Raw genomic sequence first — 19,283 nt, 5'->3', positions numbered from 1 at the left:
AAACATTGTCTTGCCATATGATCCCATAATCGTTCTCCTTGGTATTTACCCAAATGGGTTGAAAACCTGTGTCTACACAAAAATCTGCATACGAATGTTTATAGCATCTTTGTTCATAATTGCTAAAACTTGGAAGCAACCGAGATGTCCTAAAGTAGGTGAATGGATAAAAAACTGTGGTCCATCCGGACACTGGAATATTATTCAGTGATAAAAAGAAATGTCAACTCATGGAGGAATCTTAAATGCATATTGCTAAATGAAAAAGGCCAATCTGAAAAGACTACATACTGTATGATTTTAACTATATGACATTTGGAAGAAGGAGGGTTTGAATAGGTGGGACATGGGATTTTTAGGGCAGTGAAGCTGTTCTGTATGATTCTGTAATGGTGGATGCATGTCATTATACATTTGTCAAAACTAGAATGTACAACACAAAGAGAGAACCCTAATGTAAATTATGGACTTTAATAGTGTTGCATAAACATTGGTTGTTCAGCAGTTGTAACAAATGTATCACACTGATGTAAGATGTTAATAATAAGGGAAACTGTATGTGTGTGGTATGGAGAAGGGGTACATAGGATTTTCTCTATATTTCACCCAATTTTTCTATAAACCTGAAACTCTGAAAAAAATCCACTGTTTGAAAAAGCAGTGCTCGAATCCCCAGTAGCTGGGGCACCTGGGGGGGGGGGTCTCATTTAGTTTAAGCATCTGACTCTTGATTTTGGCTCAGGTCATGATCTCACGGTTTGTGGGATTGAGCCCTGTGTCAGGCTGTGCACTGACAGCATGGAATGTGCTTGGGATTCTGTCTCTCCTGTATCTCCCTCTCCCTCTCCCTCTCTCTCTCTCTCTCTCTCTCTCAAAACAGACAGACATTAAACAGAAAGAATAGTAACTGTCCTTCTCTATTAAAAAAAGAAAAGAAAAAGCAGTGCTTGATTAAGAAAGTGAAACACATGCACATGCTTATACATATACATTCCACCTGCTGCATAAAGCTGCTCTTATTTAATAAGTAGAGCACACCTAATATTTTTCTATGCTCTGTTTTTAAATGTATACATAACTCATGTGTTAACACAATGTTTTATTTGATATTTGAGGGCTTTTTCCCCCTCCCTCCTAAAGCCATTTATTGAGCATGTACTGTTTGGCAAATACTCTTAGGTATTTTTCATTTAGTTTGAGGTAGATCCTATTTCCCCCATTGCACACGTGGAAAACCTCTGGCTCAGAGAAGTGACATGGCAAATCAGGTGCTTTAGTCTAGGCCCATTTGGCTCAAAAGCCTGTGTGCTATATAGACTTGGTAATTCACATAGACAGATTTTTTTGAGATTGCTAAAGTTTAGCCCCTAACATAAGTGTAAGTGCCTTTAGAGTGAAAATATTATTGAAGATTGTCTAGGTTTAAATTGGCTTTACTGTGTACTTTTGCTTTGTGTTTTCAATTAGGTTATATTACCTCTTTATGCTCTAGTTTCCTTATGTGTTAAATGGAGATAGTAATTGAAATTGTTGTGAGGATTAAATGAGTTAATATATGAAAAACTCTTTGAACAGTGCCTGGTACAGAATATGAGTTACATAAATGTTACCTTATTAGTTAGTAGCAGAATTTCATTTCATAGATAAAAGAAATTGAGACCCAAAGAAATGAAATTATTTTCTGAGTCATGTAACTTTCTAAAGTCACTTAGCTATTAAGTGGCAAAGTTGAGTTTTTTTTATTTCAAGGCCAGAATTTTATCTGCTGTTAATTGTTTTTGTTTGTTTGTTTTGTTTTGTTTTGTTTTAAGAAAAACTCTTGACTCTGAGTTTGGTTTGGGACCAGGAGGCCTTTGTCCTTGATTAGTTGTATGGCCCTTAATATCTATAGTTCTTTTGTAAGCTGAGTGGTGGGTGGCGTTGGGCCAGACGATTTCTAAGTTGCTTTTACAGCACCAGCAGAACGTTGCTTTTATCATGGATTGTTGAACTGTGCTATAAGTCCTGAAGTTCCTCGAGCTGCTTGATGCATGCATAGGGTGGTTACTCTCTGTGCTAAATGACTGAGGAATGCTGTATTTTGACCCTGGTGATCCACAGTTTCTCCACTAACATCACCTTTCTTTTTAATGTTTATTTTTTAGAGAGAGAGAGAGAGAGAGAGACAGAGCGAGCGAGCACAAGCAGGGGAGAGGCAGAGAGAGAGAAGGAGAGCTAGAATCCAATGTAGGCTCCAGGCTCTGAGCTGTCAGCACAGAGCCCAATGTGGGGCCCAAACCCCTGAACCATGAGATCGTGACCTGAGCAGAAGTTGGACACTTAACTGACTGAGCCACCCAGGCGCCCAAACAATTTTTTTAATGTTTATTTTTGAGAGAGAGGGAGAGAGAGTGAGTGTGAGTGGGGGAGGGGCAGAGAGAGAGGGAGACACAGAATCCGAAGCAGGCTCCAGGCTCCAAGCTGTCAGCACAGAGCCCCATGTGGGGCTCCGACCCACGCACCGTGAGATCATGACCTGAGTTGAAGTCGGACGCTTAACCGACTGAGCCACCCAGGCGCCCCAGCCTTTTCTCAGCATTCTTCCCTGCTTTCAGTCTACCATCTTAATATGGTTGAATTTTTGGCCTTACTTTTTTAGAGTGAAGCACGTGAACTTTGCTATCAGTTCTCAGCTGAACACATAGCAATCTTTTTTGGCTGCTGGATTCACAGCTAAATACTAAACGGTTGAATCTGCTAGAATGGTGGAGTAGGGTTGGGAATGGGAAATGGCCAGACTTAACTTGTGTAGTACGATCTGTATACAAAAGGATCTTTGAGACATATCTTACCATGGGATCATGTTTCTTAACTTCTTTGTATGAAAAGACCCTAAGAATTGTAGCATGTGTGTGTTCTCTCCTTTGTGTGCTATGTGTGATAAAGTAAACCCCATTGATGAGCTCAGTTACATAATCTTTTGTTTTTGTTTTTTTTTTAAATCAAGCTTCAGCTTATTTCAGGTGGATTTTGTGGAGTCAGGGAAGTTGGTTACAGGATATGAATAGTTTTGCATGTAGGTCACAGCTGAGTATCATTTGACTAAAATTGTGGGTTTTTTAATGTGCAGTATTGGGGAGTGTTATGTTACACCTATAACTTTCCTAGTCCCAAAAATTCAAAAAGGATTTGTTTTTCTTTAAGAGAACAACTGATAGTATTCGGAAACTGTTACAGGCAAAAGTATGGGGTGGGGGAAGTTCCTTATTAAAGGAAATTTAAAGGAAAGATATTGAGATGAAGAGGAAGCTATTTTTTGTGTTTATTTTGTGGTGTGTAAATAACTTCTGATATCCCTGATATCCACGTAGGTAATCATGTGTTCTGTTTTGATAGTTACTCTCTGTTTTTTTTTTTTAAACATCTTGGCTTATAATTTATAAGGATTTCATCCGTGCTCAGAAGAGTTTACTTTTACCTTATCTGGAATAAAATCTCATAAAGATGGAATAAAGGGGTAATAGTAATTAAGTCTCTGGGCAGAAATATACGGTGGGATTTTGACTACAGTCATCCATGGGTAATGAAGTCAGGATCTAGTGAATATTGAGGAATTTGGCATAGTAGCACATATAGGCTAAAATCTGGGAGCAGGGTCTCTCAGGAGTTAGGGGAACAGAGCCAAAAAAGCATTCTGAATTTTAGGCCTAAAAATGATCAAAGAAGAAACATTGTGCCAACATGTACTGTCTAATGGCAATATCAAATGGAAAAGCTTCATGGTTTCAATTAATGGTGGTATTATATTTTCAGGTGGATTATCTACTTTTTGAATAGGTCTGGCTAATGCTAATTTTTTTTTAATTTTTTAAACAATTTTATTTTTTTTTAAGAGACAGGGACAGAGCATGAGTGGGGGTAGGGCAGAGTGAGAAGGAAATACAGACTCCAAATCAGGCTCCAGACTCTGAGCTGTCAGCTCAGAGCCCAGACACAAGGCTCGAACCCATGAACTAGAACAAGATCATGACCTGAGCTGAAGTCGGAGGCTCAACTGACTGAGCCACCCAGGCGCCCTGTGGCTAATGCCAATCTCTAATTGAAAGTCTTATGATCAATTGCAACATTGTTGCCACCAGTAGTGGTAGTACTTTTTCAGGTAGTACTTCTTTATTTTTTATTCTAAAAAATTTTTAATTTTATTATTATTTAAAAAAATTTTTTTTAAGTTTACTTACTTTGAGAGAGAGAAAGAGAGCGAGCCTGGGCCAGGCAGAGAGAGTGGGAGAGAGAGAAAAGCCCAAGCAGGTTCTGTGCTGTCAGCACAGAGCCCAACCCGGGGCTCAATTTCATGAACCCTGAGATCATGACCTGAGCTGAGTCGGACACTCAACCGACTGAGCCACCCTTCAGGTAACACTTCTTTACTGAATCTGTGTCTGTTAATGTATTTATCTCACTGAGTATGAGTCAGCCAGCTGCCACACTGTGGCTACCAGGGGGGTTACTTTTTTGGCCATATCACTTAGGCTCTCGGCCCCAGGCCTTCAAAAGATAATGTTTAGCTTTTGTTTGAAATGAGGTCATTTTCCTCTATAAAGATTATTTCTTTTTAGTCAATACACATGTTTATAAGCTCCACATTCAGATATGAAACTGCTTGTAAATAAGCATTTTTGAAAAGTTGTTTTTCTTTTTGTCTTGCAGGTGTATTCCAGAGAATAAGTCTTCGAACACCTTTGCCATATTGTCTCTGAGCTGTCAGGGGACTCAGGCTTATGAGGAGGTACTGTCACACAAAACAGTGTCTAGTGAAGACGACAAGAAAGTGGGGAAAGGACTGGAAAAAGAAGCTAAAACACTATAGGAAACCATGGTAGGTATTATTCATGTTTCCTTAATTTAGTTCTAATAAATTCCAATTAGTTTAAAATCGGAAATGTTAATAACGAGGGCAAGTAAAAAACAATGGTGTTAAATTTTGGCTCTCGTGCATCAGATAAAGATGGCACTCCACTATTTAAGCAAAGCCAATGAGTTCAGATTTATTATGAGCCCTTTAAACCACAAGATGGAGCCCCATGAGCCTTCAGGCCATAAATTATTAAATACTCATAAATAATATTTTCTAATAAAACTGGTGTTAGCAAACTGATAGAAGGATGGCTTAGGTGACCTTGAACTTGAAATTATGTAATTTTTCACTAGTCTTTTCTCTGAAGTTTAGTTTTTTCCAGTGGAAATTAAAAATCTTGAACCAGTCCTTTAATGAGTGATGTGAATGGTGTAGGAGTTTATGAAGTTTGAGTATTGAACTCAAAAAGTCACCTTTTCCCACATGCTTTCAAAGTAACAGGATCAAGTGTTGAGTGTACTGGGGGCACTGAATCTTCTCTCAAGAAACCGTGCTTTTTGTGGGAAGTTCATACTCAAATGAGATGTTAAATGAGATCGTAACCTTTGGTGCCTAGTGTATTAACTGGTAAAATGTGTTGAATTTTTTCCTCTAGTATTTTGGTTCTGGAGGATGTTGTGTGAATTTTTTCCCTAAGTATAAGTGAGAAAAGGCTTAAAAAAGATGTTATAAGTGGGAGAAAAAGCACAAAAATATTAATCATCAGTATGTTTGAAATATGTTGTTTAGCAAGCCTGATGGTATTTCTTTAAGTGTTAGTTAATTTTTAAAAAATTTGTTCTAGGGATTATAACTTAGTTGATTTCCTCTTTAGAGAAGAAATTCTCCAAATATTTTAGTTCTGGATGGTGGGGCAAATGTTAACTTGGGATTTTCTCTGTCATTTAGTTTTAGTTGAGATGTAAGAAAGGACACTGGGACTTGGTGTTTTCTCGAATATGAAATATTTGCCTCTTCAGCTCATTTATTTATTATAGTCTTGATATTTTTACAATTTATATGTTTTTTAATATTATTTGTCATAGTTGATAAAAAAAAATTCCTAGTTTATTCATTTTAAATTTAGGTTTTCTGGTGTAGTAATTTAATTGGTTGGTAGGTGTTTTCCAGTGCTATTGCTTTACTTCTTAGATCTTAGATTTGAATGGTAACTTTCTGTTTCTGCATAGTTCTTTTCCAATTTAAATGTATAAATCTTTAAACAAATCCATTTGGACCTTGTTAGGGTAAATAAGATGCCCCCTCCTTTTTTTTGTCCTACCTCTTATTCTTCCATTCATCATTGTTTCATGCTGCATGTCCTGTCATATCCAGTAGACTCATGGATTTAAGATTCTTGGATTTAACATTGCCAGTCTATGTTATTTGTGAGAGAAACACCAAAGGTTTGTGGTATGTAGCGATATGTAATTTTGTTAAGGTGAGGCCAGTATGGAGGACTGAGTAATTTAGCTAACTAAGTAATTTAGTAACTCACCCTACAACTAAATAACAGAGAAGATCCCAAGTTAACATCTACCTCCCATGGCCTGCGGCCATCCAGAACTAAAAAATTAGTAAATTTCTTCTTGTCTAAAGAGCAAATCAAGTAATTTAATAATTTATCCCTAGAACAACTTAGCATCTCCAATTTGTTATAGGTCTGTTTTGTTTTCTTGTTACTTATTTAGGGATATGAGAGTAAATCTCAAGAAATGATGAAAAAGTTTATTTCTTTGTGGGAAAAGGCTCCAATTAGAAAACTGGTTGTGAACTTTTTTTTTTTCTGTTTTTTTTTTTTTTTTTTTTTTAATTTTTTTTTCAATGTTTATTTATTTTTGGGACAGAGAGAGACAGAGCATGAATGGGGGAGGGGCAGAGAGAGAGGGAGACGCAGAATCGGAAACAGGCTCCAGGCTCTGAGCCATCAGCCCAGAGCCTGACGCGGGGCTCGAACTCCCGGACCGGGAGATCGTGACCTGGCTGAAGTCGGACGCTTAACCGACTGCGCCACCCAGGCGCCCCATGGTTGTGAACTTTGAGCAAGGAGAAAATCTGGACAGAAATGGTTTTTATCTAGAAAAAAAGCTTTGTGATTGATTTTCATCCTTTTATTATATTTGAGGGTTTCAAAGGATTATTTACCTTTATAGTTTGCTTCATTTTATAGGGGACAGTAATACTATAGTATTTACTAGTGTCCAAATTAGTATGATTTTTAAACATTAATACTCAAAAACAAAACAAAAGAGACAGGACTGATAAAGAATTGAGAATTTTTTATTTTGTGGTAGCCTTTAAAACAAAATATTTATCGGGGCGCCTGGGTAGCTCAGTCGGTTAAGCGTCCGACTTCAGCTCATGTCATGATTTTGCAGCCCGTGAGTTCGAGCCCCGTGTCGGGTGCTGTGCTGATGGCTCAGAGCCTGGAGCCTGCTTGGGATTCTGTGTCTCCCTCTCTCTCTGCCCCTCTCTCTCATGCTCTGTCTCTCTCTCTAACTCTCAAAAGTGAATAAATGTTAAAAAAAAATATTAAAAAAAACCCAACAAAATATTTATCATCTAGCACATAAAAGTTCATATAAAGACACTATAGCCACCCTTTAAATGGAATACTTTGGGCTTTATGGAAACTGAACTATCTTATCCCTGTTCATTTTGCAGTGTACTGTTACAAGTGTCTTCATGGTATTTGTAAATTTGGAAGTATTCAAAAGTTTTTGGAAGTGTGAGTCATGAGTGTGGAGGATATAGTCTATTAAATTTTCATGAAATTCATTCTATTTCTAGGCTCTAATCTGCTCCACTGATTTCTGGGCCAGCGTGTCACTTCAATTACTGCTTTTTAAATTTTTGATATTTTGTTTTCGTGTAATTATACCACTCATCCATCTTTGTAGAATATTTCTTGATGGTTTCATTGATTTTTTTTCCCCCCAAAGGAGCTTTAAAATGATTTTTGTTGAGTATTAAGTAAATCTATCTTGAGGGGATTTTGATTGAGAATGTAATACATTTGTAAATTACTTTGGGAAGTTGATTCTTTTGCAGTATATATTTTCCCCCTTCTGGAGTTTGGAATGTCTCCTACAAATCTATTTTAAAAATCAAGGCCTTGCACCAGAGGTTTCAATGCCAAATAGTAAATAGATTTCTAATGTGATACATAGTTTTTCTATAGTGTTGACACATAACTTTGTATTTTATATTATTACCGTATTATGAAATCTCAATTTTTTAAGGTGCCAAAGTCCTCAGCAATTTGGAAAGGAATGACTGGTTATCATGAGTCACCATCATGCATTTCTAGATACTTTCTCAAAGCTAAGAAGTATCTGTTTCTCGTAGATGATGTGTGATACAGATGACCTTTTTTGAAGTGGTATTCAAAACACTAGATTTGAGGTAAATGGTAATGTGCATTATACCAAGAGTAACCTGGATGAATCTTAACCAAAACATGAAGGAAAGATCTCTAATTTTCTTTCTTTCTTTTTTTAATGTTTATTTTTGAGGGCATGAGTGAGAGAGGGTGTAGGGGATGGACAGAGAGAGAGGGAGACATAAAACCCAAAGTGGGCTTTGCCCTGACAGCAGAGAGCCCAATTCGGGGCTTGAACTCACTAACTGTGAGATCATGACCTGAGCTAAGGTCAGATGCTTAACCGAATGAGCCACCCAGGTGCCCTGGGATCTCTAATTTTCTGATGTGGTTTAGTAGAATGAGGTTTTTCTTCATATTCCTGTGCAATTTTTTTATTGTCTCAACATTAATTGTTTCACAGTAGTTTGATAATTAATGCTATGATTTGACTTAAATATTCAATATTTGCATATCCTACTTGTCAGGTAATATTCCTTGTATTGAAGTAATTGTTTTCTTTCTTCTTCTGACAGAGATCTATTAGATCTTTTGCCAATGATGATCGCCATGTAATGGTGAAACATTCAACAATCTATCCATCTCCAGAGGAACTTGAAGCTGTTCAGAATATGGTGTCTACTGTTGAATGTGCTCTTAAACATGTCTCAGATTGGCTTGATGAAACAAATAAAGGCACAAAAGCAGAGGGTGAGACAGAAGTGAAGAAGGATGAGGCCGTAGACACCTATTCCAAGTGAGTGTGGCCTGACCTTTGTGGTGCTTTACTGCAGCGCTCAGAAAAGCTCAGGGTTCTCTTCCGCTGGGCTATGTTAGGTTTTCTCATTTATATGACCGTAGACAAGGAAGTAAATGTTTGTGGAATTTTTCTGAGTTACATTTGAAACGAAAGCAAGAAAAGAATAATAATTAGACCAGAAAAAGAAGATGGACTTGTTCAGGATGCCTTTTGAGAGTGCACCAAGCCCTTTAAAACTGTCATTTCTGGAGATTATGAAATGTCACCTTTTTCATGTGTTGGCTTAGCCTCCTAAATTCAGAAATAAATAGTTGTGTTTTGGGTCTCTGGGGAAATCATAAAATGTCATTTTTTTTAAAGGTATTTAAAAATCCTGGTGGAAAAGAGAGAATGCAGGAAAATGTGTTGTAAATGTATTTTTGACCATATCTACCTTGTTGATTCCTAGTGTTCAGCACAGTGTCTTGCACTTAGTAAATGCTCATTGGGTATTTGAGGAATGAATGAAGGACTAATGGGAGCCAGAGCCTTCAGCTTTATAGCAGAGTATTCTCAGTGTTGTAACAATAGTAAGAGATGAGTTAGATGAAGCCGCAGGATAACTGCAATCAGATCATGGAACTCTGTGTGCCGTAATAGTAAGCTTCTTGTCTTGAGCAGTGTCATTATGATTGGAATGAGTATGATTTACTTTAAAGGAGAAGCTCATTTGACTTACTGTATTTATAGGATTAAGAGCATTGCTTTGGCTGCAACTTATAAATTGAACATGGAGGTTATAGAATTTTTTCTTCAGCTTTCATTTCTAAGTGTTAGATAAATAAGAGGATGAATGCCTGGGTGGCTCAGTCGGTTGAGCGTCTGACTCTTGATTCTGGATCAGGCCATGATCCCAAGGTTGTGGGATTGAGCCCTGCGTCAGGCTCCACGCTGAGCACAGAGCCTGCTTAAGATTCTCTTTCTCCCTCTCCCTCTGTGTGCACGCGCTCTCTCTGAAATAAACAAAGAAACAAAAGTGATAAATAGATAAAGAGTAGTGGGGAAGTATTGATAAATTGATTTTCTTCACTGACAGTGTAACCTTTTTATCTTCAGATGCAAGGTAATCAGTTTCAGTTTTCAGTTGAACCACATAATTCTTTAGCCTTGTTAACTCTTTTCAGGTAATGTCTACATTGTGTATAGTCCTACCCTTGTCAGTTTGAAGGTTCTTGGCAGTAATTTTTTTCTTGTATATTATGGTTTTAAAGTAGATACTTCCAAATTTTGAGGCTTATGTTAATTAGTAGTAGAATCCAGTAATCTAGCCCCAGTCTCTGTGCAAATTGAATAGTCATGCACTCCATATTTAAATTGTACTTTGGAATGTGTTTATGCCCTTTCAAAAACTTTTTTAAAATTTTGATGAAATGTGTATAACAAAATTTGCCATTTTTTTCCATTTTTATTTTTATTTATCTATTTAAAAAATTTTTAATGTTTATTTTTGAAGGAAACAGAGCATGAGTGGGAGAGGGGCAGAGAGAGAGGGAGACACAGAATCTGAAGTAGGCTCCAGGCTCTGAGCTGTCAGCACAGAGCCCGACATGGGGTTCGAACTCAGGAGCCGTGAGATCATGACCTCAGCTGGAGTCGGATGCTCAACCGACTGAGCCACCCAGGTGCCCCATACCATTTTGCAGTGAGAGAATCGCAAGCAGTCTCTGGGCTGTCGTGCAGAGCCCGATGTGGGGTTCTATCCCAGGAACCCTGAGATCAAGAGTCAGACGATTCAATATATTTTTTAAAAAGTTTATTTATTTTTGAGAGAGAGAGAGAGTGCGTGCAGGGGAGGGGCAGAGAGAGAGCGAGACAGAGAATCTGAAGCAGGTTCTGAACTGTCAGAGCCTGATGCCGAGCTCAAACCCACGAACCATGAGATCATGACCTGAGCGGAAGTCGGACACTTAACTGACTGAGCCACCCAGGTGCCCCAGATGCTTACCCATTTTTAAGTGGAGTTTCATTTATTGTTGGAATTCAGGCCTTCTTAATACTTCTTCCGTTGTTTATTTTTAAGGCTGGACAGACTTTTGAAAAGTATTCCAGCAGACTTTTGCTTAACTGGATCAGGTCACTGTGTTTTTAAAAGTTTTTAAAAGATAATGTGCTCCACATTTTCATTTGGACTTGTAAATATAGCTCTATGTGTGGGTACTCTTGACTGTCTTTGTAAAGTCTTTCCCTTTTGTGAACAATCCCAGGCTGAGCACTTTTTGCAGTTCCTCCCATGTGGTAGAGCTCAGGGAGTGCAGAATGTTTGGATCCTTATTTTGTATAAAACAGAGGCAGGCACATCTTCCAGGAACAGAGCTGTTTTCTGATCATAAACACGAATTGAGCTGCTGATGTATGCTAATTACTATAGAGGGCACCAAAGTGGGTGAGGGCTAGCTTCTATTTATTAAGCACCTTCTATTGCCAGGCACTGTTAAGCAGCTTGTACCTGTGTACTCTTTCTTTTTTTTTTTTTTTTTAACTTTTTTTTAATGTTTATTTATTTTTGAGAGAAAGAGTGCAAGCAGGGGAGGGGCAGAGAGAGAACGAGACACAGAATCCGAAGCGGCATCCAGGCCCTGAGCTGTCAGCACAGAGCCCAACTCGGGGCTCAAACTCACAGTTCATGAGATCATGGCCTGAGCTTAAGTCAGACGCTTAACTGACTGAGCCACCCAGGCGCCCCGCCGTGTGCTCATTTTACAGACTACTCTAAAGTCAAAGGTCCCACTATTTATGTTACTAGGAATAGGAGGGCTCTGTTCTTAATGTTAAGTAATACCCTGTGTTTGCTTTACAGTATCTCCTATATTTAAATTCAGTACTAAAGTTGGAGTTCATTTCTCTGCTCAGTCTTGCTGTCTCCTGCCTAAGACCAAGCGTATCCTAATTATGATATAGAGTTTAAGTAGCAAGTAATAGTGGTTAGTTAATAATGGCTCGCATTTATTGAGTGCCAGTTACTGTACCAGACTGTTTTTCACATTATGTTATGACAAATCTGTTAGTCTCTGTGATTATCGTTTCCCTCTTCTGCCCCCATTTTACTATAGAATTTTCAGTTGCTTCAAATTTGCATATGAAAAGAGTAGCTCAGAATCATTAACAAACTTTAACTTGCTTTAGGTCAGTGAATCAGTGTGTGTGGTGGAGTCAGGATTCCTATTCATCTGTTGGACCACAGGTCCAGTTTTCTTAGCATCTTTGTCTCAAATTTCTGTGACTATGTAGATCAGGGAGAGGTTGTATGCTGGTTCTGGGGACCAGAAAAAATTGATGAAGGAAGTAGCATTTGCAGTAGGCTCAGAGGATGGCTAGGCTTTCTGCAAGCAGCTGAAAAGTGGGGGGAAAAAATCTCAGCAAAGATCTAGGTGTGAGAAAGCATCGGGACCATTTAGGGAATGATAGCTGTTGTTTATTGAGCTATTAATATATGCCGGGATCTGGGCTAAGTTCATTACTTACATTAAATTACATGATATTCTTAGTACCACTCTGTAAGGAAGGTATTTTTTTTTTTCTGTTTTACAAATGAGAAAGTAAGTTCAGAAGAGTCAGGTAATTTCTAATTTACCTAGTGTCACCATAGTGAGTGGCAGAGCCAGAATCTGGACCAGGAAGTCATGTTGTCTTCTCAGTCGCCTCCCAGGATGCTAAATGTTTACTTAAGTGTTCAGTGGGACACCAGGAAAGAAATAGGCAAAGCGCCATCCATGCAGTGCTGTTGGAAGATTATTCTGGGTAGTGGTGTACTGTATATAGTAGATTGGAGGTGGCAGAAGTTAGTCGTTAAGGCCAATGAAGAGGTGGTTATTGAGGTAGTCTAGGTGAGAGGCACTTCGAGCCTGAAAAGAAGCTAGTTTGAAGGCATTTGTTTGAGGGTGATTGTGGAGGGAGAATTCATCACTATTACTAGTTTGGGGAGAATGAGAAGATGAGAGGACAGGGATACAGAAGAAGGATCAAAGGCGATGGACTCTCTTCTTAATATCAAATAATTTCCTATTTGGATCACTTGCTTTAAAACCCTTTTTCTTTCTGTATTCATACTACCCTTACAGTTTTTTTATTGATTTAATGTTTACTGCGTCTCGAAGGTGTGCCAGCCACTTAACCAGTCTGGATTATTTATAACTTCCTCTCTTGTTTCTACTGCCACAATTTGTTTCTCTCCCTTCTCCTTTCTCCTTCTCCATTCTCCACTCTGCTGATTCTCTGCCCTAGCCAGAATGACCTTTTTTTCTCTCTTTAACCGTATCAAGACTGCTGAAGTCAGACTTTCAGATTGCCTTGCTTGACCTCTCTAATTTTGACCTCTTTCTCTGAACTTGGGAAGCAACAGTAACAATGTAAAGAATCCGAGTGTTGTGATTACACCAACTTAAGTTTGAATCCAGGCTTTGTGTTTTACCATCTCTCTGAACTTGAACAATTAGTCAGCTTTTCTGAGATTCACATTCCTTGTCTTTTAAATGCAAACTTGTTGTGAAGTTTAAATCAGAGTTTGTGACACACAGTTTGTCCCTTTTAAGCAGGTTACTTTTTGTACTTAACTACAGTGTAAGCCTCAGAAGCAGGGGAGATTGGATTTCCTTTAGTATGTTTTCTGTTCTCAAAGGCTTACTTGTTGAATGACTGCTAACATTAGTTACATTTTTGCGATATGGGAAATGAACCAATAAGAGATTTTTAGTATTAAAATTAAGGATAGATGTTCATATTATTTTGATGCACTAGTCCATGACTATGTTCTTTGAATGTTTGTTCTTTTAGCCACAGCCGGATTTGGAATGCATATACTGGCAGAATATCTTCGGTTTCTTCCTTCATTCCTCAGCTTTTTAGTTTCATTGCATTATTCTGCTTTCCCCATAATCTTTTGTGGATTCCTAGAATGATACAGCTAGAAGGCTCATGTAGCTGATAGCTGTTTTGCAGTTATGGATACTGAGCCAGCAGGCTCTACTCTGCTCTAAGAGTAGAGTTCAGGTCTTTTAAATTTCCACCCTGATGCTCTTTTTCAGTATACTTTGGTGTTCAGGTTTTCACAAATTCTTTAGTTACTAATAAAAAGATAAAAGGAGGAAGTTTAAAAATAATTTAAAAAATGTTATTTAGGGACTTTGCTAATAAGCACTATAGATGTAATAAAGAATTAAAAGATCTGTAGTATGAAATATGCTCCCTATTGATTCCTTAGGGAAGATAGATACTTTATTAGTCTTAAATCCGAGACTTAATTTTTGATCATGTGAATATCCAGGAAGCCAAGTGATGATTAAATGATAGTTTGAGAAATAGGTTGTAAAAGTAATCATTTAGACTTTTATTTTTAGGGATCAAGGTGGTCGGACATTGTGTGGTGTAATGAGGATTGGCCTGGTTGCAAAAGGCTTGCTGATTAAAGATGATATGGACTTGGAGCTGGTTTTAATGTGCAAAGACAAACCCACAGAGACCCTGTTAAATACAGTCAAAGATAATCTTCCTATTCAGATTCAGGTGAGTACAGTTTAATTGCACCTCTAGGAGAATTTGTAAAAAGGTGAAAACAGGTAGTGACCTTGATGAAATCAATGATAAGAAATTGGTAATAGTAAAGGGTAGGGTACAGACAAAAGGAATGCTGCTACTCTGGGTCAGTGACTCATCCATCACATTTAAAACAAACTTCTGCTGGTTAGCACTCAGGATATATTTATTGGATTAAGATGGCCCTTCAATTTTCAGGTGTGCCTTGCTCAGAGGCTTCATGTTTTTCAGACTAGGTCTCTCAGCATTGTAAACCTCTTGGAAGGGGTGGTATAATGCAGAAAAGATCAAAGAGAGCCTAGACAACTAGAGACTTTTGTAGGTGATAACTTTTCAAATAGAAAACTCAGTTAATTTAATAGTCACCCATTCATTCATTCTGTTAATGGAAAAGTCCCTGTTAATTCCTTGTTCCAAACCTTTTTCCAGTTGGATGCTTTTAGAAAATTTTGATGTTGGCATGCCTTTTTGGCGAATGCTGTTGTGAAGTCAGAAGGCTCCTCAGGGCTGCAGACAACAGGTTGGTCTGGGGCTGTGGCCACCCTAGGACCTGCTCTGCCAGTCTGCTCCATGGCCAGCTGCATCACTGTTTGAGGAACCGTGATCACCTTTCAGTTATAGATGTGTTGTCAGTGGTATAATTAGATTGTAGCTTTTTGATGATTTCATATTGGTAGTCCTTATATTCATGTCACATAAATAGATAACAGCCCACAAGGTCCCCCAAAGTCCTTTGAGTTGAATGCTCTCTTTTCTTTAGTCGGTTTCTTTTGTAAGCAGGCTCTTTTTTTTTCCCCCAAGTAATATGAATTCTAAATTTGTTTTTACTTGCTTTGTTACTGGATAATTTTCTTTCATATTTACCAGTTGATCTTCAAAACCACCTTCCTGACTTTTTTATCTACTGTTCTTGGCACTCAAATTTGTGTTACTTATTGATACATTTACCTATATTAATTTTTGGAGCACTATTGTTTCATTTTGCCTTAGATCTTAAGGTTTTCTAGGTTACTGAGCATATATTTGGCTTTTCCATTTTCATTTCTCATGAAGAAATGTTTTTGGTCTTTCAAAGGGTTAAATTTATTATAAAAAATTATTTTAAGTCCGTTTGTTATCATTTGGGAAGGGAGAGTGGTGAGCAACGTGGAGTACAATAGGGCTTTGAAGAAACAGCTCAATAACGAATTTCTGGCTAATTATACTTTTTATTACTAGCATGTTAATAAAATTCCTCATTTCTGTATTTTATGTTTTAAAATTTAATCTGTATTCCTGCTTTTATTATGGTGAACACTGTTACTCTTAAATCAAATCTAGGGTAAAAATAGTAGTCCCAGGGTGGGACATGGAGGCTTTCAACCATCCCACCTCCACTTCTGCTCCTGCAGTGAGTCCTGTTTCTTACGAGAGTGGTCCTATTCCTCAGCTGTGCCAGGGTGGAAAAGGGGTTAGCAACCAGGACTATAACAAACCAAAGTTCTTATTCTGAAAATCTATCACATGTCTCCAGTATTGATATGAGAGATTGGGTCAAATTTTAGTCTGCAGTAATAGAGCTTTCTCTGTGCAGATCACAATTGTGTAAACTCTGCATTTTTTCTCTCCTCGGCGAGGGTCTTTATTTCTGGGCACCACAGTTTTAACATGTTTTTGTTGAGCTCTCAAGTAAGTGTTCAAGGGAATGACCCAGGAGAGAGTGCAGTCTCTGTAAACCATTTTAAATTTGAAGAGACCGGGGCTTTTTAGGCTAGAGAAGACAAAAAAGAAAAAAGACAGATACCTTTTGATCTTTGAAGGGCTTCTTAGAGAAGGTAAAAGAGGCCTGAACTCTTAAGACCAGTGGTAGACATTATGAGAGAGGTATTTCACTTTAACATAGCCAATAGTATTATCCAGCCCTTACTATAGGTATTTGGGTAAAGGTATCCAAGTGAAATGGGGACATAATTAATTGTACCCCCATCTCAGATTAAACTGTATACATGTACACATATTTGCCAATATACATACACACAAACACACATATTATTACTATTGTTAATATTTCAGAAAATCATTTTAAGTGTGATTTCTGCCTTTACTCTCTACCTCCCTATTGTTTTCTTGGTATTTGTTTGGAAAATCAGTTTCTGATATGATAATGATCTTATTTTCTTATGAATTAAAAAATCTTTTTCCTTAGCACTTACCATAGGAAAACTTTCAGTAATCTAACTACCTTAATTAATTAAAGTTGTACCATACCTTTTCCCTATATACTCTTTTCTAGGTCGATTTTAGAACTTCCTTGAACCCAAAACTTATACCATGGTGATCCGCATGCATAGGTGAAAATTAGTTTGACTAATTCTCTGCTCCACATCATTGTTATTATAGTGGCAATGTGAGCAGTTTTCTGCTTTTTCTCTATAATCTAGTTCTGGTTTTTCCAGTTACTGTGTGGTCTTTCCCTTCCTTGGTTTCCTCTATTCAAAATTAGGATAGTGAATTTTCTATTTGCTATCTTTTTTGATATAAATGTTTAATGGCAGAATGCTATTTTTATGAAAATGGGTTTGAGTTCTTTTAGTGCACACTAATGAGGAGAAACCTAGTAGTGTTTCCGTTCAGCTATTTATGTCAGGTAATAGATATAAATTTCACCACCAAGAAAGACCTTGTATAAATTATTAAACTATATGTTTAATGTATAATGTGAAGTGTAATTTAATATGTGATTCTAAATGTTGATTATTTTGCGGGAGGCCCTTGAATTACATGTATGTAATTATATGTTAGATGAAGCTGTGTGTTTTCCTATGGATGTCAGGTAACTTGTCCCATAATGATAGGTCTCACTGGAGTGATCTCTGAGACCTACCTATTCTTTGGGAAAAGAAGTTACTTGTTTATACTGATTTTTTCCCTGGTAAGTGCCAATGTAGAGATCCTTTTTCATTCTTTCTTAGTTCTCTTTAAAAATCTATGTAATCTTATATAAAAGTCAATTAATTTTATATTTGTATGTCCTTAGCAAGTAGGAGTTCTTTTGAGATGGTCCTGTCAAAAAGGGATGTGGCTTAGAGAGCATTCTCAGCAATTTATTATTGTACAGTTGTTCTCTGTAAGAATTTCAAGAATAACAGTATACCTGTTATCACATAATGATGCTGTTGGTATTTTACTTTCAAATATTAAAAAGAATGGTTTTAAAGATTGTTTAATAATTGCAAAGATGGTTGACATTGTGATTGCTTTTTGAGGGGTGGAGAAAGAAGATTTGTTGGTAAGTTGGGAGGAGAGAGAAATGTTCTTCCTAAACTAAAGAGCTATTAAAGACTTTACTCCAGCACAGTAATACTGATAGTTAATAACATTTGAAAACTAAGAGTCATTCATTTTTTGAGATCTTAATCTAATTGGGTGTTTTTGAAATCTTGGTGACTTTCAGAAACTCACAGAAGAGAAATATGAAGTGGAACAATGTGTAGATGAGGCTTCTATTATAATTCGGAATACAAAAGAGCCCACGCTAACTTTGAAGGTGATACTTACTTCCCCGCTAATTAGGGACGAATTGGAGAAGAAGGATGGAGGTACACATGTATATATATATTTGTTTTGTTCATGTAAGACCTCTCTTGAATGCTATGTTAAGTGTGCTTTATGGATTTCAGAAGTAACTATCTTCATTTGTTTTATACCTCTCCTAGTATTTTAAAAAGCTTTATTTCTGCATAATCGCCATATTTTGCAAAAATGTATACATTTGAGATATATGTTAATTCAAAAAAATCTGTTGATTATCATGTTGGTCTTAACTCTGCTTTTGTTTTTATACTACTTTAGTATTTTGTTTCACTTTGTCTACTATTGCATTGTGATTGGTATCAGCCAATCTATTCTATGTAGTTTGGCTATTAGGATTTGTAGTTTGGTTTTAGGATTAAATGTCCAGAAAAATATTGCTTTCGAATTTACTCACTTGTTTCAAATGACTCATTTGCATATTGCTTTTGACTTCCAGTAACTATTATAATCTTGTAAGATTTATGCTTTACCTAATTGTCCATGTGTAAATATGTTTTATAATGTAAGAGATATAAATTGGGGCATTGTTTTCTAAAAATTAATCTTTAGTACATTTTTTTCTAGGAAGTTTGTCATCCTGTTAGCATTCTATATATGACATATGTGGGAATTACGCCTTAAATTAATTTTCTTCTGAAGTTAAAAAGCATTCTTGTATGGATGGCAGTGTTGTCCTCATAAAAGTAGAGTGAGAAGTCTATTCAGTTTTGAGAAGGAATAATGGGCTTCTTTTTCTGATGTTTTTATCCTGTCAAGTTAGCTTGTTTCTGCCTCTCAGTCCTATCCCTAGGAACACTTGCCATGTGATATTTGTCCTATGTCAGACCTTTGACCAACTGGCCCCTCTCTGTCATGACAGTTTAGAGGCACTGTGGCCTTTCTGGGCCAGTGGGGACTCCCTGTTGCTGTTTCTTCATCACTAGACATTCAGCAGGTCCCCTCCCTGAAATACCAGTGCAGTAAGAAATATTGGTCAGTTTCCTTATTTATGTCAAGTTGATGATAATAAAGGTGTAGTAAAAGACACATTAGTGATGTTAGAATTTAGAGTTTAGGCAGACATGACTCATAGGATCTCTTAAAGTAAAAGTGATAGACTCTTTTTTAAAAAAGTTTTTTGGGGTAACTAAAATCAGCTGTACCATACC

The 19,283-nt window shown here is 37.2% G+C and overlaps 1 protein-coding gene across 5 annotated transcripts in view; it reads left to right on the top strand.

The window, feature by feature from the left end:
• Nucleotides 1–19,283, top strand: part of LOC123593634 (spermatid perinuclear RNA binding protein) — an 85,571-nt gene that overhangs the window by 8,525 nt on the left and 57,763 nt on the right. For all 5 annotated transcript variants that reach the window (XR_006710417.1, XR_006710419.1, XR_006710418.1 and 2 more), the window contains exons 2-5: nucleotides 4,687–4,855; nucleotides 8,771–8,991; nucleotides 14,367–14,532; nucleotides 17,996–18,140. Coding sequence is in view for 2 of the 5 variants with exons in the window: in XM_045469817.1 (XP_045325773.1) it covers nucleotides 4,853–4,855; nucleotides 8,771–8,991; nucleotides 14,367–14,532; nucleotides 17,996–18,140 (535 nt within the window). In the remaining 3 variants the exon portion in view is untranslated. The remainder of the gene's footprint in view (nucleotides 1–4,686; nucleotides 4,856–8,770; nucleotides 8,992–14,366; nucleotides 14,533–17,995; nucleotides 18,141–19,283) is intronic.

The sequence above is a fragment of the Leopardus geoffroyi genome, chromosome D4 (genome assembly GCF_018350155.1).
Source record: "Leopardus geoffroyi isolate Oge1 chromosome D4, O.geoffroyi_Oge1_pat1.0, whole genome shotgun sequence".
Taxonomy (NCBI): Eukaryota; Metazoa; Chordata; class Mammalia; order Carnivora; family Felidae; genus Leopardus; species Leopardus geoffroyi.
This window is presented reverse-complemented; position numbering and strand designations above follow the sequence as displayed.